This window comes from Callithrix jacchus, chromosome 19 (genome assembly GCF_049354715.1).
Source record: "Callithrix jacchus isolate 240 chromosome 19, calJac240_pri, whole genome shotgun sequence".
Taxonomy (NCBI): Eukaryota; Metazoa; Chordata; class Mammalia; order Primates; family Cebidae; genus Callithrix; species Callithrix jacchus.
Window position 1 is genome coordinate 40,610,629 of NC_133520.1, and position 22,966 is coordinate 40,633,594.

The 22,966-nt window shown below is 48.6% G+C and overlaps 1 protein-coding gene across 11 annotated transcripts in view; it reads right to left on the reverse strand.

The window, feature by feature from the left end:
- The window catches only part of KIF26B (kinesin family member 26B), a 636,506-nt gene that overhangs the window by 103,148 nt on the left and 510,392 nt on the right, over positions 1–22,966 (reverse strand). For all 11 annotated transcript variants that reach the window (XM_035280614.3, XM_035280618.3, XM_002760848.7 and 8 more), the window contains 4 exons: positions 9,673–9,879; positions 5,163–5,256; positions 3,155–3,417; positions 182–365 (listed from right to left, as the gene is read on the reverse strand). In XM_035280614.3, coding sequence (XP_035136505.3) covers positions 182–365; positions 3,155–3,417; positions 5,163–5,256; positions 9,673–9,879 — 748 coding nt within the window. The remainder of the gene's footprint in view (positions 1–181; positions 366–3,154; positions 3,418–5,162; positions 5,257–9,672; positions 9,880–22,966) is intronic.

Consider the following 22,966-nt stretch of genomic DNA (forward strand, 5'->3'; position numbering starts at 1 on the left):
CTTGAGCCCAGGAGTTTGAGGCTGCAGTGAGCTGTGATTGTGCCACTGCACTGAAGCCTGGGTGACAGAACAAGACCCTGTCACACAGACACACACAAAGGTCATGGTTGCCTGAGGGGTTCCTGGCTGGGGCCAGAGCCACTAAGGAGGGACGAGGGGAGAGGGGTGCTGGTCGACTTACTTCCGCCTTTCCCGCTCTTCTCCATCCGGTACTGGTAGATGTGCAGTGTGAAGAACATGTGTGAGTTACGGTGGTCGTCCTCGTCACAGTCCTGCTGGTGGCTCCTGCGGGAGGCAATGGCGGCGTCCAGGAAGAAGGCGGCCTTCTCCGCGGTGGGGGCCCGCAGCTCGCTCTGGTTCTGCAGCTGGAAGACAGAAGCCAAGAGATGAAGCTTTCAGACTCCACCTGTCTAAGCTCGAAAACGCTTCTGGAACCAGGTGCTGCACTCGTGTGCAATTCTCAGCTTAATTAATTCATTTCTGAAAATTAATATTGAGCATACTTATTGGATGAAACCTATTTTTACCCATTTGACATCCTAAGTAGAATCTGGAAATATGGGTTGAAAAGCTGGGAGCAGATGGACAACAAGCCAACACCCGTGGCTATCCCTTCACCTAAGAAAACAGGAGGGTGTGGCTGCATCTTGATTCCAAAGATTGGATTGTTTGGAGCCAGGTCTGCTGCAAACTGTAGACCTGATAGCAGTGGTACCCCAAAGAGGTTAAAATCTCAGTTAGCTTTCAATGGACTCCCGGTTTTTCAGTTACTTGGTTAAAGCCAATTTTAGGTCATATTTTCTAGCATAGTTATAAATAAGCCAGTGTAAACGGCACCCTGGAACACCCACGACACTTGAATGTCTCATCTAAATGTAGGAGATGTCTAAACATAGGCGATATCCATGTTCCTGGCATCCTCATGAATCGATTAAAGAAAGCGTAGAAAGCAGTGTGCCTAAATCTTATGAAAACACTTGGCAATTATTTTAAACCTGAATCACAACAATCATCTTAACAGAATTTAACCAGCACTCCTCTTTTTGGGGAGAAAAGGAAACTCGTGTTTCTGATTTGTTCAAAGAACTAATTTGCAATACATGTCTCGAGGTTGGTACAAATTCTGATAATTTTCTACCCTAACTATACAAAAATTTTGAACTCACTTTAAGAGCTAACATTTGGCCGGGCACGGTGGCTCAAGCCTGTAATCCCAGCACTTTGGGAGGCCGAGGCGGGTGGATCACGAGGTCAAGAGATCGAGACCATCCTGGTCAACATGGTGAAACCCCGTCTCTACTAAAAATTACAAAAAATTAGCTGGGCATGGTGGCGTGTGCCTGTAATCCCAGCTACTCAGGAGGCTGAGGCAGGAGAATTGCCTGAACCCAGGGGGCGGAGGTTGCGGTGAGCTGAGATTGCGCCATTGCACTCCAGCCTGGGTAACAAGAGCGAAACTCCGTCTCCAAAAAAAAAAAAAAAAAAAAGAGCTAACATTTAGAACCCGAGACCATCAAAACCCTCAAACTTCAAAGAGAGATTCTTTTGTGTTCACAATTTTGACTCGCTATGGAAACATAAACCAAAGCATTTCGAAGATTTTTCAACGAGAATTGAAGGCAGCATCATCTTTCCCTCTTTTCTTTGTCTTCATGTAACCAGATCTTTCAGCCCTAAGTGGACCTTCATCAATGAAGCTCTAAAATCAACAGAGGTGAAAGCAGATTTCAATGCCTAGGAAATGCCCGGAGCAGGAACGCTGGGTCGGGCCCTGCTGGTGGATGGCATCGCGGGCACTGCACAGATGCTGATGGACGGCATCGCGGGCACCCTGTAGATGCCGTCTCAGCACATTTCACGCCTCAAAGCAGTGCTTTCGAACATGTGAGCCCCGGACCAGCACCACCAGCATCTCACGGGAACTGGTTAGAAATCCATGCACACTTTGGAGCTCTACTCCAGCCTATGGAATTGGGAGCTGTGGGGGTAGTGTCCAGCAATCAGGGTTTAAACTAGTCCTCTGGTGACTGATGCAGACGAAAGAGGACTCAGAGGAAGACAGAAGGATGAGGGGTTTTAAGCAGGGGAAGAGCATGGTCACGTTTGAGCAGAGGAGTATGACAGGCCACAGGAGGTATCTTCATCTCTGCAAACAGTCCTTGTTGGGAAGAGGCAGGTACTTATATTTCTTTTCTTTCTTTTTTTGAAACAGAGTCTCTCACTGTCACCCAGGCTGGAGTGCAATGACATGATCACGGCTCACTGCAACCTCCGCCTCCTGGTTTCAAGTGATTCTCCTGCCTCCCGAGTAGCTGGGATTACAGGTGCTCGCCACCATGACCAGCTAATTTTTTTTTTTTTTAGTAGTGACAGGGTTTCACTATGTTGACCAGGCTGGTCTCAAACTCCTAACCTCGTGATCTGCCCGCCTTGGGCTCCCAAAGTGCTGGGATGACAGGCGTGAGCCACTACGCCCGGCCGAGGCACGTACTTATCAAACAGAACACCTTCTAAAAAAGGAGGCATCTGATAAAACGGGAAACTAAGGCCCACTGCTAGAGACAGTAAGGACTGATTATTCTGGAAATGAACTGTGGCTCCCGAGTCAGTCCTACATCTATTGTCAAACAGCAAAGGAGAGACCCTCACAAGACACAGCATCCTCAAACTGCGAACTTCTCTTGGCTTCCACAGCTCCAGCAACTATATCATGGTTCTAATTAGAAAGTGGTTATTAGTTTTTCCTGTAGCACTGCTAATCCAGCTGTAAACCAGTGCCAGAAACACAGTTTATAGAGTCATAAACAGCCCCGGTAATGGCTGTAGCTATTGGTGAAGAGCAGTAAATATTTTGGTTTGTTGTTAAACAAAAGAAAGATTGTCCTTTTTTTTTTCTTTTGAAAGGGGCATAGAGGAAGTGAATTCAATTTCTCTCTGAAATGCTATAACAATTGTGGTTCCTGCTCATTGTCAATTAAAGTCAAGGTACAAATATTTAGACTGGCCAAGCAGACGGCCCGGCAGCTGCAGGCTATACAGTTCCAGGCCACTTTAAAGTAAACACCCATAAGCCTCCCAGTTTACAGGCCGAGTGATTCACAGTCGAGCTGGCCCAGCCTCTGAGGTGGGGAAGAGGCTACCAGGCTTCACTCACCTGCGTGCCGCAGATGGGGTCCTCACAAAGGTACACGCCCGGGGACTGGCCGTCCTGCAGGCTGCCCGTGGCCACCTCCGACAGCAGGTCCCGCAGGTTCTCCTCCTTCCCCCGCACTTCCACGGCAGAGATCCGGACCGAGAAACGGGCGCCGGTCTTTTCCTTCCGTTCGTTTATGAGCTTGAAGAGCCAAGAGATGGCACAGGGGATGATGCCCAGGTCCTGCATGGAATCGTCCTTCCCAATCATGGTATAGGATTTTCCTGGGAGAGCCAGGGGAGGAAGAAAAGCAGTTTGAGTGTTCATGCATCATTCCACAGAGGCTCAAAATAGATGCCACGGATGTAGAAGAAAGGCATGGGCAAGTGGGGCAAAGGAACGAAAAGAGGAGAGAAATACCATCTGACAACAAGGCGTTTTCTGGCATTACTAATTAAATGGCCATAATGAAGAAGGCTGCTGGGCTCAGTGGCTCATGCTTGTAATCTCAGCACATTGAGAGGCCAAGGTGGGAGGACTGCTTGAGGCCAGGAGTTCCAGGCCAGTCTGGGTGACATACTGAGACCCTGCCTCTATAAACAAATGTTTAAAAATTAGCTGGGTGTGGTGGGGCATGCCTGTGGTCCCAGCCACTTGAGAGGCTGAGGCGAGAGGATCGCTTGAGCCCAGGAATTGGAGGTTACAGTAATCTGTGAGCATGCCATTGTCCTCCAGCCCAGGCAACTGAGAGCCTATCTCTTAAAAAACGCAAAGCAAGAGCCCAGACAAAATTAAATCACAGCGCACCTTGAGGAGGACCTCAAATATCGCATGCTATCCAGTTTCCGCACTGTTTACACAGCAGGAGGGAGGGGGCTTTTCCATCATGGTTCTCTTTATGGTCACCCACAGATTAGTCCACATATTCACCCTTTATATCCTTTTTCAAGTTAAATGCAGTGTATATTTTTACGGCATGAGCAAATTTCATTAGAATCCAGACGAAGGGCAGGGAGGATGGAAGTGCAGAGAGGGGCCATGGCTTTCTGTCCTGGCTGAGAACCGGCCTCCGTGAGCTCTGCCAGGCCTCTGTTGGAATCTCTGCCAAGGGACACTTTTTGGAGCTCCTCAATTCACTAAGCATATCAAGTGTGTAGAGCAGATGGCCACAGGCCAGAATTAAGAAGGGACTGGTGGTGGCAGGGGGCAGATTATGAACCTCTTGCTGGGGGACTCTGCTGCCTCCTTTCCCAGATGCTTCAGCGCTGGAGCGTTCCTGACAGCGGGCAACGCTTCCCCCAGAGGCGACCCACCACAGCCCTGGCTTTGCTTGCAGGTTGCTCCTCTGGTTTTTTTTTGGAGATGGAGTCTCTCTCGTCACCCAGGCTGGAGTGCAATGGCGCGATCTCGGCTCACCGCAACCTCCTCCTCCTTGGTTCAAGTTATTCTCCTGCCTCAGCCTCCCGAGTAACTGGGATTACAGGCATGTGCCACCACGCCGGCAAATTTTTTGTATTTTAGTACAGGCAGGGTTTTGCCGTGTTGCCCAGGCTGGTCTCGAACTCCTGAGCTCAGGCAATCCACTCATCTCAGCCTCCCAAAGAGCTAAGATTACAGGCAAGAGCCACTGCGCCCGGCCCTCTCTGGCTTTTACAAGGGCTCCAACCACCAACCCACATCCTCGTGGAGGCGCGGTGCAAGGGGCCCTATCTGCTTCCCCAACAGCAGCTGCTCAGGAAGTCAATGTTTCCCCGCCTGCCTTCTGGGCTTCTGACCTGGACCCAGTAGGAACAACCCTGCTGCTTCTCTGTCCATCTCTTGGACTTGAAAGCTTTCCTACATGAATGGGTGTCCGCCTGCGATGAACAACATAGTGTTCGTCATGTAACTTGTTATTGGTTATTTAGCTCAGCACCTAAGAGAAACACAACCCTTCCCTTCCCCAGAGGACTCTGGGAGGGACACAGAAGAATGCAGGGGATGACAGGGAGCCCGCCGAGCGGCACCAGAAGGTGAAACTCTCACGAACCCAGCTTGGCGTGGCCGAAACAGAACACGCAGCCGTCTGCCCCGTTGACCACAGACTGGATCACTTCTGCCACGGTGCCCGCACACACTTCAGCCTGTCAGACACAAGAGGAGACACCAGCCGTGAATGGACCGCGCAGTGGAGGCATCACTAACAACGAAAGTGAGCCCACCTTCCCGGGGCTTTGGGGCCCCGTGTCACTGTGTATCAGGTGGGTCGGCCTCTGCCGTGACGTCCTGGAGATGCTCAGAACCCTCGGCTACCTTCCGCCCTTTGCAAGCCTGAGCAGTACGCACGTGAGCTGCAAACCACCCTCCTGCTAATCTTTGGTACATTTCAGCGGCTGCGTCTGTAGACCAGGCAGGGACAGGCTGGAATGGACCTCGTTCCCTTCCCTCATCTGCCATCTGGCCCCCCGGACAAGACCTTTAACCTCTCCGTTCACTCTCTGCTAACACACGTATACACATAGTTTATAGGACAGGCCAGGCTTCCTAGTGGGGGAAAAGCTGACCCACCATTTCATAAGTGTGGAACGTAGAAAAGTTCCTCTTCAAAGTTCCTTGCTTGTTAAAACATAAATTTGCTAATAACTCTTTGTTTAGCCCTATCCCGTGTAGCTGTTAAACATGCTATACTTACAGGCACATAGTACATTCTATGTCCTTATGCTTTAACCAAAATATCTGTGCTGGACATGCTCACAGCTCATAGTCTATGCCCCTTAGCTGTTAGGTGCTCTTCAGCCTGGGGTGTGTGTCTGCTCTCCAATTTGATTATTAAATCATCGACAGGGACCAGACCCTGGAGGACACTTTGTATTTCCCCTGAACACCCATTAATAGAGTGCTCTGCAGTTTTGTGGACTAACTTGGAAATCTAGGAAATGTCCTTCTCTTTGGTTAGCACCTGAGACTTGTCACAGCCACAGGATGACAGCATTCTTCCTGCGCCCTGCTGCCTTCACTTCTGTCTGGGGGCTGGAGTCAGAGCTGGTGGAAGCTCCGCCAGGCAGTGCTAAAACAGGGCTTTGTGGTCCTTGGGGCAGCGTGCGTCCCAGTGGGCACCTGGGCTATGAATGCTGTCATTCAGCTGCAGGCTCCAGCAGCACAATGAACCCGAGTATTTGGAAGTCAGTTTTCTCTCCTAAACTGAAAAACCACACTTCCAATAACTGTCCCTTGTTCCAGGGTGGGCCTCAGACACTCTGTGGGGGCAAAGGGGCTCCTCCTGGGCCAAAGAGGGTGGCAGAACAGGGCTGCTCTGGGGAACACAGGATCTTTCAAACCCCCAGGACCTAGGCAGGGAGAGCCCCGTGCTAACCCTGACACAGAAGTAGTAGCATCTTGATGGAATTTGCAAGAGACATCTGCAGAGCAGGCAGAAGGCTGCCCAATGAACTAAGCCTTCTTTGGAGATAAAGCAAGATGGGAGGCTAGAGGCTGCAATCACCTTGAGCTATACCTACAATAAGCGGTGTTTGATTCTTGAGGCACCTGGGAGAATGCTGGGTGTGTGTGGACCACACGGGGTCACCTGTTCAGAGGTTGGGGCGAGAGGAGGCCTTGCTGTGCAGAGTTAGGGGGGCATCCCCTGAGAGTTCCCCCTCGGCTCTCCACTGAGAAGGGTGGTAGTGGGCAGTCCATCTGGTGTGTGTTAAGAGCTGACACTGGCCCCTGGAGGCCCCTCACTGCTCCCCTTGGAGCTGGAGAGGCACGCAGCCTTCCCGAGCATAGCCCCATGGGCAGGGCCAGGTCTGCAGGAAGCTTCTGCTTGCCCACAAGTCCGGGTTCTCATCTCAGCAGACGTGTGTCCCAGCAGGGGCAGCCAGTGACTGCTGAGGCCACTGAAGGGTAATATGGATGTCTGCCAAAGGCAGCTAGCAACCAGGACTGTTCCGATCATTGCTTAGCTGATTTCCTTAGAGGCCAGGAGAAAGCACAATTTGTAACTGCCTGGTCACCACGGCTGTGGCTGTGGCTTCACAGGCTGAAACTCGGGGCTCAGAGCAGAGGCCCACTGCACACACTCCCCGCTTTCAGGCTTTGGGAGCTCCAGGGGTGCTCGCCCCGGCCAGCAGCATGCTACTAATATTCACAGTGATAACAGTAAAAGCTAGCCACATTTATTGAGCACTTGCTGTGTTCCTGGCTCTGCCGTGAGCACCTCATGTGTGTCAACTTGACGGATCACACTGGTCATGTCCCCATTTGACAGATGAGGACACTGAGGCCCAGAGAGGTTGAGTGCCTCGCCTGAGGCCACATTGCTAGGAAATACTGGATAAAATGGAGGGAGGTCAATGACATGATACCATATGGAGCAGGATACAGAGACGTAATAGGAGGAATTCAGGAAGGACGTCTGCTCGGGAAAGGGACTTTGAACAAGGGACTTAATCTTTGAGTCTCGGATTCCTTGTGTGTTATGTGAAAACAGCAATGCCTCCCTTCCTACCCCACTGAAATCTAGGGTCAAATGCTTTCATGTCCGTGAAATGTCTTGAAAACTGCCCATGTCTACAGACATGTAATTCAGTATAGCACTGGCAATTTGAATGAAAGGAAGGCATTCCGAAACGAGTGGAACTCCAACACTGAGCATAGGGAGCTCTGGAGCCAAGTGTGAAGTAAACAAAGACTAGCAATAACGACGCCTCCTTTCTCTGGTATAAATCTAAAACTCACTAATAGTCCCTGCTTAACTTAGGGGTTGCTTTGGAATCCTTACACCTTGCGGAGGTTTGCTTCTGAAAAGTTTTAACTGTTAATTAAATTATTTATAGACCATTTATTAGAGCCAATGTCAGGTTTCAATTCCTGAGCCCATTGGGTGGCATGCCACACAAAAAAATGTGATAAAGAGAGAAACCGTAGAACTTATCTAAAGTACTTTGTCTTCTTGGGTAAAACTCTTTGGGGAAACCACATGCTAAAATTCTGAATGAATGGTGCTTATAACATGTGTTATGTAGTGTAATATAGGAGCCGGTGAGAACGCCACCACCTCCTCCACTCAGATGCAGCCTGGAGGAAATTAACAGAGGCTGCAAATGGCAGCATTCGCGCTGCTGTCCTTGGGTTCTGCTGTGGATTATTAGTTACTATACACTCTGATGTAAATGCACTAGAAACTGATAAAAAAAAATCGCAAAGTCCAGGCTACAGAGGGCACTGTATACCTGTGACCTGGGCTATTTATTTCTGCAGTTAGTTCTACACACATGTCCCCTCTCCATCCCCTGCAGGAACAGGTACTGTTTGGTGCCACTCAGAGGCCCATCTTCACCAAAGCTCCAGAGTGAATCCCAATGAGAACAGATGTCCACTAGAAGCTTTAGTTGCAGCGTCTGGTAGGGGCTACAGTTCGCTGGCTGCCATGGCCCAGTCATCTTGGTACCCTGGGCCCCCAAGTAGCCTCCCAGTTATGCTCATAGTAGATTAATAAAAATGGCCCCAATTCTCCACCCCAGTCTAGGTACAGCCCCCTTGCAATGTGACTTGGAGCTCGTCCAGTCATGAGGAGCAATCTCTTCCCCATGTCTTGAAGCTGGGCCAGTAGAATCCAGCAGAAGTGGCATTGGGTCAGAGCTGAGCTTAGGCCTCAATAGACCTGTACGCCTGGGTCCTGGACAGCACCTTAAGAACTAGCCCAGGCTTGCCTGCTGGATGATGAGAGACAATGTGGAAGAGAGACCAGCTGACCTGGTCAAGGCTATTCTAGACCAGCGTAAAGCCAGCCAGCCCCAAAGACATGTGCCTACAGTATAATATAGGATTAATCCAGCCAAGATCCACAGAGCTGCCTACCCAACCCACAGCTGATGATAGACATAAACATGAGCTGAGCTAGGAACAGAAGCTGAGCTGCCCTATGAGCAATAACAAATGCTTCTTGTGTTAAGCACTGAATTTGAGGGTGATTTGTAATGCAGCAAGTAAACGAATGTAACACCTATCCCCAAGCCACTCTTCTTCCCCTTCACTCCACTGAGCCAGGCCACAGGACGCACGTCACCCTGTTTCCCTGCCTTATATTCCGGTTCCTCACCAGGACTATAGATTTGCCCTCAACCCCTGTGTGCTTACACAGGGTCCTAGGATAGTGCCTAATTCTAACCAGCTCCCTGAAGCATTTGTATAACGCCCGCACCCAGGAACCCAGGCAGGAGTAGGCTCCCCCTAGATCCGTCACCAGCACCTTGACACAGCTGTCCTTGTCCCTTCCTGTCCGTCACCTTCCTGCTTCTGTGTGTGATCCACTGACTGGCTCATACTTCCTTCTCCCCAAGGACATATTTTTTTGAAATCCCTGCACGCAGGTCCTGCCCAGGGTCTGACACCAGTAATTCAAAAGCACTGGAGTATTCGAGGGAGCTCAGACTGACTCCTGGAGGAACTGGTCCATCAGAATGCTCCAGAAGACACCCTCCCAGCTCAGGGGTCCTTGTGAATGAGCGAACGCTTTTTTAATCAACATTGCCTGAGCCTGAAAGGAGGCCGATACCTACCTGAGAAGCATCTTGTGGGAAAACCGCATCGAAGGCAAACATCTTTGGAGGAACCTGGTTGCCTCTCTTGGGGAAGGCATTTTGACCTCCACAAGTCAGGGGATCATACAAGGTGATCTGCTTCTTCCGTGGGTCCACCTTTAAGAAAGAGCTGGATTCTGAGGTATCTCGAGCCAAGGTAGAACAGACGCGAAGCATGACTTTCACCTGTTAAGAAAAGAGGGGCAACAGCAGGGATGAAGACAGCACCCTTGTGTACTCTGCGAGTATAAATACACATGGTGGCACTGAGCTTCCTCAGGATAAATGAGGGTGAAATGCACAGTGGATCAGCAACACCATCCTCGCCAAGCCGTGGGGAAACGGATTTATTTATACTGACCGGGTGGATATGCCCATTACTTCAATATGGAGACGGCACATCATGTTCTTAGTCTTCCTATTAATATAAATTGAATATTAACTGTGCCCGCATGGCCCAATTACACAGATGAAAAGGTAATCTGGGCTGCCAAACCGTAGAGGCTGGTGTGGTTTCCTTGAAGCTCACAGATCAATAAACCATGCACATAAAAGTTAGCTCCATAATGTACTCCCCGGCCCAGCTCATCAGGACTCCGGGAGACAAAAATCCACAGTTATTAGTGTCATCATGAAAGCGCCGTGAAATGGCCTGCTTTTAATGGCCAGCACTGGAAACGCGTTCCAAGGGGCAACAGTGATCAAGGACCGGTTTGCAACATGTTATCTGGGATCCCATTAAATGAGCGTGGAGTTGCCATTTCAGAGAACAGAAGGACATCTCTGGAGGAAGCAGGAGCACTGCCCTTTAACCCGCTTTCTGAGTAACTGAACACTGAGCACCTCTGGTGCTCACCACCAACCCGGCCCCACTCCTGCAGGTGAGTGAGGTGCTTACGGAAATGCACAGTCTGCCTTGGGGGCCCAAGGTGAACAGAAATCAAGCTGAAGCCTCGCACAGGTCTGCAGGCTACAGTCCTGGGGAAAGGGACGGCATTTGTTCTAAGCAGCTCCTTGTGACTGTGTTGTCAGTTCAGTCCAACAAATAATGGGCACTTACTTGAAGCACCTACTATGGCACTTATGTGGAGACCTACTATGTGCCAGGCACTGTGCTAGGCATGCGGGATCCAAAGATAAGTAATGCATAGAGTAGCAGGATAGCCAGACACAGCTACAGGTCATCTGAGTAATATATGGCAAATTCTGAAGGAATGCACGAGGATTATTTCTAAAGTCCTCTGTGTTTTGTTTTCTTTGTCTCATCAGTTGTTGGAGTTGATGAAATCTCTGTCGTGTAATTTGGGGGTGGAGGGGTGGCTGTAAATTTTTTTTTTTTTAAGACGGAGTCTTGCTCCAGGCTGGAGTGCAATGGTGCTTGGCTCACTGCAACTTCTGAGTTCAAGTGATTCTCCTGCCTCAGCCTCCCAAGTAGCTGGGATTACAGGCATGTGCCACCACACTCGGCTAATTTTATATCTTTAGTAGAGATGGGGTTTCTCTATATTGGTCAGGCTGGTCTCAAACTCCTGACCTCAAGTGATCTGCCCACCTTGGCCTCCCAAAGTGCTGGGATTACAGGTGAGCGCCACCGTGCCCAGCCGTAAATTTTTAAATAGAATATTCCAACTTATAGAAATGCTCAGAGAATCATATATTTTGTGCAAGCTGGCGATCCTCCTGCTGACCTCAGCTCTACCTGCTGAGCCAACTCACCTACAGTGCACAAAGCTGAAGGGAAAGAATTCCAAGGGCACTGGGTCCCCAGGTGTCCTGCACTGTGTCCCAGCTGTGCCTGCCTTGTAACTGAAGGCAGTAACTCTGTGTAGACCCAGAAGCTGGTGTCATGGTGGAAGAAGCCCGAGCGTGGGATGTGCTCCACCTCTCAGGATTTAGATCTTGCTTCTCCCATCGCGACGTCATAGAACAATACCTGCCGTGTTGTCTTGTACACCAGAACTGTGCTGTTATCTACGTGATCTCATTGAATCCTCCCAATGCTCTAGGGTGGAGGTATACCTTTCCAGATCTTACAGATGAAAAAATGATGTTATATAAAACCCCGTGTCACTGAACCTGTGGGAGGAAGGCTGGACTTGGATCCCACCTCCAAAGCCTGCTCTTTTTCCATCATGCCAACTGCTGCCTCCCACAGATAGTCACACTTCTTAGAGCCCCAGCTTCCTTATCTGTATAGCCTAACAATGCCCATCATATTGGCGGGTGTAAAAATTCAATGGACCAGCATGTAAAGTGCTGAATGTGGCATAAGCACACGGTGGGCATTCCATTCCTGTGTCTCTTCCTCCCTCCTCCCTTTACTTGCCTTCTCCTGGATCATGATAACCTATCATTTTCCAATCACGATGTTTATGGTAACGTTTTAGACTGGGCGTGGTACCCATATATGAAATCCCAGTGCTTTGGGAGGCAGAGGTGGGAGTTCAAGACAGGCCTAGGCAGCATGGCAAGACCCCATCTCTACAAAACCTTTATTTAAATAAACAGCCAGGTGAGATGGTGCACACCTACAGGTCCCAGCCGCTTGGGAGGCTGAGGTAGCAGGGTCACCTGAGCTCAGGAGTTCAAGGTTACAGTAAGCTATGATCATGCCACTGCACTCCAGCCTGGGTGACAGGGGGAGACCTTGTCTTTTCAAAACATAAAACAAAACAAAACATGATAAGGTTTAGAACCCCTTGCCCTGGACTCTGGATAGCATCAATCACAAGCAGGATACCGTGGGGGATCCCTGGCGGGCAGAGCTAGTTATTAAGCACCGGGCCCCCAGGGCTCCTGCTAGTAAAACAGCCAAATCCCACACAGCCGCTACGCACAGGACAATAACCACTAGGTTTATCTGCATTCATTCTGGCAACTTCCTTGTTCACTGTGCTTTTATAGTCTGATTTCAGTTCCATTCATTTCTGTAGCTTTGCCTCAGTTACACAGCATGTGTGCTAAGAGTGTGTATTCAAACCTCCACTTTTGGAAGGCACCTGGGACCTCAGGCTTTCTGTGAGCAAATCTCCCAGTCTAGCCTCCGAGCATTGCAAGTCAGGGATGACGCAATGCCAGGCAGGACTGATGGGGCCACGGCCCACTGCTTTTCTATTTCACAAGCCTGCATGCAATTTCTGGGTAACTAGAGGTGCTGAATGTAAAATATGAGCTAAGCCAGGCAAGGGCCTACAGGAGAAACGGGCAAGAAGGGCTGAATTAGTGAGTCATTTGTCCAGAAGGAATGCTCTGGCATCTTAATGAAATCCCAAGCCTGTGGCTCATTTTCTGTAGAGAGGCTGAGGATCCCGGTCACTGGTCTGGCCAAAGAGATACACAGTTCTTTAAAAACCCATTGAGCTCCAAGCTGGGGGAAATGCCACACTCTATTCTTTTCTTTGCAATTCATCTAACTAAATGGACATTTTTTTCCCTTTAAAGGAAGGAAATTGAGTTTTTCTGCTTCACCTCCTTTGTCTCATTATTCCTTTAGTCCAGCACTCCACTTCCTGCTTAATCCGCTGTAATTAAAGTGCTGAGGAGACACCACTTGTGATCCAGAAGGCCCCTCGGACCCCTCGCCAGGAGTTCTTGGTTTTGTCACTAACGCTCTTAGGTTCTTGGCAACGGCTGCTCCAGCCCCGCCTCTCCCTGCTGCTCTTACATAGAGAGACCAGGCAGTTACTAACATGCACCGCCTTCTCCCCAGCTCTCGGGGTGGAAGTGACAGTCACTATGTCACTCCCCAGGGTAGACCTGCAGGGAATGGGATCCAGAAAGCAATAGGAACAGTCTGAGTGGTGGCCAGGAAGGGCTGACACCCTGATTCCAGCAAGAGACTGGCATCTCCTGCACCCAACTTCCCACTGGTGGGGACCCCACTCTGCCCTGTTTGTCTAATGAATCCGCGGATGGAGTGGGACAGCAGCAGCTATCTTTATGTCCTGCTCATTCATCAGTTCAGCTTGTTCTGGACGGCATCACGGGACTGAGGGAGAAAGGAACTGTGAGACACGCACAGAGAGAGGCAGCACCTCGCTCCCGAACCGCACAGACACTCACTCCGTCAACACGGAGGCAATCGCTGCCTGCCACACAGCCCGACTGGAGTCTGAGGAGCGGCCTGTAATCACTCCCCTCGACTGCTATCCATGATCACCGCACACGGATATTCCTGTTTGTCCCTCGTCATGGAGCACAGCCCCGTGCTGCACGCCTAGGAGAGTCTTGTTGGCCTGTTTCTCTACCCAGAAGCTATTCGGCTGGAAGTTTTCTGCAGACTCCAGCATTCAGGAGGGCTATGGGCAAAACGTGACCACTGGAAGGATCCCTCAGCCATGAGAAAAAGACTGCAGGCTGGGCGTGGTGGCTCACACCTGTAATCCCAGCACTTGGGAGGCCTGAGGTCAGAAGTTTGAGACCAGCCTGGCCAACATGCTAAAACCCATCTCTACTAAAAAAAAAAAAAAAAAAAAAAAAATACAAAAATTAGCTGGGCATGATGGCAGGTGCCTGTAACCCAGCTACTTGGGAGGTTGAGGAAGGAGAATCACTTGAACCCGGGAGGCGGAGGTTATAGTGAGCTGAGATGGCGCCACTGCACTCCAGCCTGAGCGATAGGGTGAGACTGTCCAGAAAAAAAAAAAAAAAGACTGCAGGTGACGAGAAGGTGGCAGGAGCAGGGAGAACTCCACCAGCCCTTCTCACGTGCGAGTTTGTTTCAACTTATTTTGTGCATACCCACGACAAAGGCCCCTATAGACACACAGGAAACTGCGGACAGTTCCCTGACCTGAGTCTTGGCCATGACAACGCCCAGTAGGAGCGTGTGGGTGATGAGAAACGGTTTTCACCTCTACAACGTTCTAGGCTACAGAGTTCAGGTCACCACTGGCTCTTCCGATCCCTTCGCCTCTGTCTGATGTTTGAATTCCCGGGTTCCTGAGAATCAGCTCAGTAGAAACTGGAAACAAAGCAGGAGCACCATTTGACGTCATTTCTGTCCCAATCCCAGCAGGGCTGGAGTCAACTCTAAGCTTTCCACATCAGTCTTCAGTTCTCCAGGGGAAAGCAGCGGCGAGTAAGAACGGGCCATCGCCGGGAAGAATGACAGGAAAAGTAGAAAATGGGAGATTGCCAGAGGGATTCTCAAAGCAAAAGGGTCACTGCATGAGACAGACAGCAGAGCCAAACTACAAAGCCGACCAGCAACCACACCCACTGTGGGGTCCCGCTTCCCCGCTGCCAAGGATGGGGGCGGGATGGGCGTGCTGGGATTCCTCCCGGAGTGTGAGGTGTCCTGTGTCTCAGCCTCACATGGGAGACGGCCAGTCATGGGGAACAGATGGAGTTGAGAGCGCCAGGCCACTCCCGAGGAGAGCCGGGGGTGCAGGTGCAGGACAGCAGTGTGCTGTCCTGGGTACACACCAGAAGCCCTTCCTGGTTTCCTCATGTTTTTGGATGGGATTCAGCTGTAGAGAGCAAAACACGGAGGGTCCATTGTGCAGGTACAGGGTGTGTGGGCACTGCAGCAAGGCAGGAGCAGAGACTGGGTTCCAACCCACGCGTCGCCACCACTGAGGGGCTCTGTGATCTCAGGAATGGGCTTTGGCTTCCTTACCCCTAAAACAGGCCTGTCCTGCAACTTCCCTAGAAGGAGAGTTGTGAAGAACCAAAAAGATAAGAATGTACTATGAAGCAGCATACAAATGCAAAGCATTATTAACTTGCAAGAGAGAAAGAAAGAGGCCGGGCATGGTGGCTCATGCCTGCAATCCCAACACTTTGGGAGGCTGAGGTGGGAGGATCGCTTGAGCCCAGGAGTTCAAGCATAGGCAATATAGTGAGACCTTGTCTCTACAAAACATGCTTTAAATTTAGTAAACCGTGGTGGCACATGCCTGAAATCCCAGCTACTTGGGAGGCTGAGGTGAAAGGATCGCTTGAGCCTGGAAGATGGAGGCTGTAGTGAGCTGAGATTGTGCCACTGTACTCCAGCCTGGGCAACAGGGCCAGAGCCTCTCAAAAAACAAAAAAAGAGAGAGAGTGAGAAAGAATGAGAGAGGAAGAAAAGGAGTGGAAGGAAAGAAGGAAGGGAGGAAGGAAGGAAGAAAGGGAGGGAGGGAGGAAGGGAGGAAGGGAGGAAGGAAGGAAGGAAAGAAGGAAGGAAGGAAGGAAGGGAGGAAGGAAGGAAAGAAGGAAGGAAGGAAGGGAGGGAGGAAGGAAGGAAAGAAGGAAGGAAGGAAGGAAGGGAGGAAGGAAGGAAGGAAAGGAGGGAGGAAGGAAGGAAGGGAGGAAGGAAGGAAGGGAGGAAGGAAGGAAGGGAGGAAGGAAGGAAGGGAGGGAGGAAGGAAGGAAAGAAGGGAGGAAGGAAGGAAGGGAGGAAGGAAGGAAGGAAAGGAGGGAGGAAGGAAGGAAGGGAGGAAGGAAGGAAAGAAGGAAGGAAGGGAGGGAGGAAGGAAGGAAAGAAGGAAGGAAGGAAGGGAGGAAGGAAGGAAGGAAAGGAGGGAGGAAGGAAGGAAGGAAAGGAGGGAGGAAGGAAGGAAGGGAGGAAGGAAGGAAAGAAGGAAGGAAGGGAGGGAGGAAGGAAGGAAAGAAGGAAGGAAGGGAGGAAGGAAAGGAGGGAGGAAGGGAGGGAGGGAGGGAGGAAGGAAGGAAGGGAGGGAGGAAGGAAGGAAGGAAGGAAAGAAGGAAGGAAGGGAGGGAGGGAGGAAGGAAGGAAGGAAGGAAAGAAGGAAGGAAGGAAGGAAGGGAGGAAGGAAGGGAGGGAGGAAGGGAGGGAGGAAGGAAGGAAAGAAGGAAGGAAGGAAAAAGGAAGGAAGGAAGGGAGGAAGGAAGGAAAGAAGGAAGGAAGGAAGGGAGGGAGGAAGGGAGGGAGGGAGGAAGGGAGGGAGGGAGGAAGGGAGGGAGGGAGGAAGGGAGGGAGGGAGGAAGGGAGGAAGGAAGGAAGGGAGGGAGGAAGGAAGGAAGGAAGGAAGGAAGGAAGGAAAGAAGGAAGGAAGGAAGGAAGGTTGGTTTCATTCTGCAGATTAACTGGTGTGAAACATACTTTCTGCATCAAACTCCCATCAGAAATCTTTCTCCTAGGATAAATGTTAAAAAATAAGGCAAAAAAAATTTAACGAACATACACACACACAAAGGCAAGACAAAGAACAAATACTTTCCCTCCCTCCTTTCCGGACCAAAGTTTAAGAACACACGGCCTGCTTACATTTTTTGTAAAGGTGAGTGAGTATTCCAGGCAAAACGTGATCTGAGCATCTAAAAGCTGAATGCGGTATTGCCCACGTGATGCCCACGCCTTCTGTCCTGATCCAGCAATGTGGAAGAAGCGATCTCACTTCTGTTGTTTCTAGTGCGTTACTCACCTCCGGAAGACTACCGACCATTTAAGAAAGATGATTGGAGAGACGGGACCCCTAAACAGCGTGCGCTTCTCCACATAGATTGTTCTTAACACACGCAATTTTCTTTTGGACATTGAGTTTCACTCTATCGCCCAGCCGAGTGGAGTGATCTCGGCTCACTGCAACCTCTGCCTCCTGGGTTCAAGTGATTCTCGTGCCTCAGCCTCCTGAGTAACTGGGATTACAGGAGCCTGCCACCACATCCGGCTAATTTTTTTGTTTGTTTTTAGTAGAGATGGGGTTTCACCATGTTGGTTAGGCTGGTCTTGAACTCCTGACCTCAGGTGATCTGCCCGCCTCAGCCGCCCAAAGTGCTGAGATTACAGGCATGAGCTACCACACCTGACCCATGCTTTTCTGATCTACCAAGAAATGCAAGAAATTCAGCAACCTTCCCCATCCTTTCTTTTAGCCCATGACATTCTGACAAATCTATTGTACAATATTGCAACAAAGTGCCAGTTTCTAAAAAACACACGGCAGGAGATTAAGGGTGCAATCTTCCAGCCATGATTTAAAGAGCACTTTTTTCTTTAAATAATATCATGTAGGGTTATACTGTTAGCCCATCAGTGGCACGTGGGACTCTAAGCAGGACCGCTTTCCCCCTTTTCATGTGCCCAGTGTGGCTGCTTGACTTGACAGGAAGACGGGCAACATCGTTAAAATAAATTAAAACCAGGTTTGGGGTGGCTGGAAAGATGGCTGAATAGGGACAGCTCCGGTGTGCAGCTCCCAGCGACGGGAAGAGGAGAAAACCCAGCGAGATCAACGCCGAAGGTGGGTGATTTCTGTATTTCCAACGGAGGTACCCAGCTCGTCTCCCTGGGACTGGTTAGGCAGTGGGTGCAGCCCAAGGAGAGCCAGCCGAAGCAGGTGGGGCGTTGCCTCACCTGGAAGTGCACGGGTCCGGGAACTCCCTCCCTTAGCCAAGGGAAGCCGTGAGGGACTGTGCTATCCAGCCCAGATAATACGCTTTTCTCACGGTCTTCGCCACCCGCAGACCAGGAGATTCCTTCGGGTGCCTGCACCACCAGGGCCCTGGGTTTCAAGCACAAAACTGGGTGGCCATTTGCCCAGACACTGAGCTACTCACAGAAGTTCTTTCTCATACCCCAGTGGTGCCTGGAACGCCAGTGAGACAGAACCATTCACTCCCCTGGAAAGGGGGCTGAGGCCAGGGAGTAGCTCAGCGGATCCCCCCCTCCAACCCACAGAGCACAGCAAGCTAAGATCCACTGGCTTGAAATTCTTGCTGCCAGCACAGCAGTCTGAAGTTGACCTGGGATGCTTGAGCTTGGTAAGGGAAGGGGCATCTGCCATTACTGAGGCTTGAGTAGGTGGTTTCCCCCTCACGGTGTAAACAAAGCTGCCGGGACGTTCAAACTGGGTGGAGCCCACCGCAGCTCAGCAAGGCCGCTGATGCCAGACTGCCTCTAGGTTCCTCCTCTCTCCGCAGGGCATCTCTGAAAGACAGGCCGCAGCCCCACTCAGGGGCTTATAGATAAAACTCCCATCTCCCTGGGACAGGGGTGGCTGTGGGCGAAGCTTCAGCAGAATTAAACCTTCCTGCCTTTCAGATCTAAAGAGAGCAGCCGATCTCCCAGCACAACACTTGAGCTCGGTTAAGAGACAGAATGCCTCAGGTGGGTCCCTGACCCCTGTGAATCCTGACAAGGGGACACCTCCCTTGATATTACCTAAAGGGGCTGACAGACTCCTCCTATGGGAGAGCTCTGGTTGGCATGTGGTGGGTGCTCCTCTGGGACAAAGCTTCCAGAGGAAGGAACAGGCAGCAATCTTTGCTGTTCTGCAGCCTCTGCTGGTGATACTCAGGCAAACAGGGTCTGGAGTGGACCCCCAGCAAACTCCAGCAGACCTGCAGCAGAGGGGCCTTTAGAAGGAAAACTAACAGAAAGGAATAGCATCAACATCAACAAAAAAGACATCTAAACAAAACCCATCTGAAGGTCACCTGAATCCATAAAGATAAGAAAAATCCAGTGCAAAAAGGCTGAAAATCCCAAAAATCAGAACACCTCTTCTCCTCCAAAGGATCACAACTTCTCGCCAATAAGGGAACAAAACAGAACGGAGAGTGAGTTTGACGAAGTTGGCTTCAGAAGGCCGGTAATAACAAACTCTTCTGAGCTAATGGAGCATGTTCTAACCCAATGCAAGGAAGCTAAGAACCTTGAAAATCGGGCAGAGGAATTGCAAACGAGAGTAACCAGTTTAGGGAAGAACATCAACAACCTGATGGAGTTGAAAAACACAGCATGAGAACTTTGTGAATAGTTGAACAAGTATCAATAGCCAAATTGATCAAACAGAAGAAAGGATATCAGAGATTGAAGATAAACTTAATGAAATAAAGCGTGAAGACAAGATTAGAGAAAAAAGAATGAAAAGGAACAAACAAAGCCTCCAAGAAACATGAGACTATATGAAAAGACCAAACCTACGTTTGACCTGCAAGTGAAGGGGAGAATGGAACCAATTTGGAAAACACTCTTCAGGATATCACCCAGGAGAACTTCCCCAACCCAGCAAGACAGGCCAGCATTCAGATTTAGGAAATACAGAGGACACCAAAAAGACACTCCTCAAGGAGAGCAACCCCAAAACATAATCGTCAGATTCACCAAGGTTGAAATGAAGGAAAAAATGTTAAGGACAGCCAGAGAGAAAGGTCGGGTTACCCACAAAGGGAAGCCCATCAGACTAACAGCGGATCTCTCTGCAGAAACCCTGCAAGCCAGAAGAGAGTGGGGGCCGGTATTCAACATTCCTAAAGTAAAGAATTTCCAAACAAGAATTTCATATCCAGCCAAACTAAGCTTCATAAGCGAAAGATAAATAAAATCCTTTGCAGACAAGAAAATGTTGAGGGATTCTGTTACCACCAGGTCTGCCTTACAAGAGCTCCTGAAAAAAGCACTAAATATGAAAAGAACTGGTACCAGCCAGTGCAAAAACATAACAAATTGTAAAGGCCACTGACCCTACAAAAAAACTGCATCGACTAATGGGCAAAACAACCAGCTAGCATCAAAATGACAGGACCAAATTCACACATAACAATATTAATGTTAACTGTAAATAGGCTAATTTACATGCCTCACTTAAAAGACACAGACTGGCAAATTACATAAAGAGTCAAGACCCATTGGTGTGCTGTATTTTACATGCAAAGACACACTCAGAGTCAAAATCAAGAGATGGAGGAATGTTTACCAAGCAAACGGAAAGCAAAAATAAAAATAAAGCAGGGGTTGCAATCCTAGTCTCTGACAGAATAAACTTTAAGCCAACAAAGACCAAAAAAGTCAAAGGAGGGCATTACATAATGGTAAAGGGATCCATGCAGCAAGAAGAGCTGACTACCCTAAACATGTACGTACCCCATACAGGAGCACCCAGACTCACAGAGCAAGTTCTTAGACACCTACAAAGTGACTTAGACCCTCATGCAATCCTACTGGGAGACTTTAACACCCCACTGTCAATATTAGACAGAACAACGAGACAGAAAATTAACAAGGATATTCAGAACTTGAATTCAGCTCGGGACCAACTGGACCTAACAGACATCTACAGAACTCGCCTCCCCAAATAAACAGAATATACACTCTTCTCAGCACCACATCGCACTTGGAAATAAATGGAAAAGAATGGAAATCATAACAAACAGTCTCTGAGACCACAGTGCAATCAAATTAGAACTCAGGATTAAGAAACTCACTGAAAATGACACAACTGCATGGAAACTGAACAACCTGCTCCTCAATGACTTCTGGGTAAATCATAAAAGTAAGGCAGAAATAAAGGAGTTCTTTGAAACCAATGAGAACAAAGACACAACGTACCAGAATCGCTGGGACGCAGCTAAGCAGTGTTTAGAGGGAAACTGATAGCACTCAATGCCCACAGGAGAAAGCAGGAAAGATCTAAAATCGACACCCTAACATCACAATGAAAAAAACAAGAGAAGCGAGAGCAAACAAATTCAAAAGCTAGCAGAAGACAAGAAATAACTAAGATCAGAACAGAACTGAAGGAGATAGAGACACGAAAAACCCTTAAAAAAATCAATGAATCCGGGAGCTGTTTTTTTGAAAAAAATTAACAAAGTAGATAGACCACTCGCTAGACTAATAAAGAAGAAAAGAGAGAAGAATCAAATAGACACAATAAAAAATGATAAAGGGGAATATCACCACTGATGCCACAGAAATACAAACTACCATCAGAGAAAACTATAAACACCTCTATGCAAATAAACTAGAAGAAATGGATAAATTCCTGGACACATACACCCTCCCACAGGAAGAAGTTGACTCCCTGAACAGACCAATAACAAGTTCTGAAATTGAGGCAGTCATCAGTAGCCTACCAACCAAAAGAAGCCCAGGACCAGACAGTTTCACAGCCAAATTCTACCAAAGGTACAAAGAAGAGCTGGTACCATTCCTTCTGAAAATATTCCGAACGACAGAAAAAGAGGGACTTCTCCCTAACTCACTTTATGAGGCCAGCATCATCCTGATACCAAAACCTGGCAGAGACACAACAAAAAAAGAAAATTTCAGGCCAATGTCCCTGATGAACATTGATGCAGAAATCCTCAATAAAATACTGGCAAACCAAATCCAACAGCACATGAAAAAGCTTATCCACCACAATCAAGTCAGCTTCATCCCTGGGATGCAAGGCTGGTTCAACATATGCAAATTGATAAATGTAATCCATCACATAAACAGAACCAAGGACTAAAACCACATGATTATCTCAATAGATGTAGAAAAGGCCTTTGATAAAATTTAACACGCCTTCATGCTAAAAACTCTCATTAAAATAGGTGTTAATGGAACATATCCCAAAATAATAAGAGCTATTTATGACAGATTTACAGCCAATATCATACTGAATGGGCAAAAGCTGTAAGCATTTCTGTACAGACAAGGAGGCCCTCTCTCATTACTCCTATTTGACATAGTATTGGAAGTTCTGTCCAGGGCAATCAGGCAAGAGAAAGAAATACAGCGTATTCAATTAGGAAGAGAGGAAGTCGAATTGTCTTTATTTGCAGATGACTTGATTGTATAGTTAGAAAATCCCATCATCTCAGTCCAAAATCTCCTCAATGTGATAAGCAATTTCAGCACAATATCAGGATAGAAAATCAGTGTGCAGAAATCACAAGCATTCCTATACACCAACAACAGACAAACGGAGAGCCAAGTCACAAGTGAACTCCCATTCACAACTGCTACAAAGATAATGAAGTACCTGGGAATACAATTTACAAGGGATGTGAAGGATCTCTTGAAGGACTACAAACCCTTGTTCAAGGAAATAAGAGAGGACACAAACAAATGGAAAAAGATTCCATGCTCATGGACAGGAAGAATCAGTTTTGTGAAAATGGCCATTTAGTAATTAATAGATTCAGTGCTATCCCCATCAAGCTACCACTGACCTTCTTCACAGAATTAAAAGAAACTAAATTTCATATGGAACCAAAAAAGAGCCTGTATAGCCAAGACAATCCTAAGCAAAAAGAACAAAGCTGGAGGCATTACGGTACTTGACTTCAAACTATACTACAAGGCTACAGTAACAAAAACAGCATGGTACTATTACAAAAACAGATATGTAGGCCAATGGAACAGAACAGAGGCCTCAGAAATTATGCCACACATCTATCACCATCTGATCTTTGACAAACCTGACAAAAACAAGCAATGGGGAAAGGATTCCCTATTTAATACATGGTGTTGGGAAAACTTGCTAGCCATATGCAGAAGATGGAAATGGGACCAATTCCTTACACCTAATACAAAAAATTAACTCAAGATGGA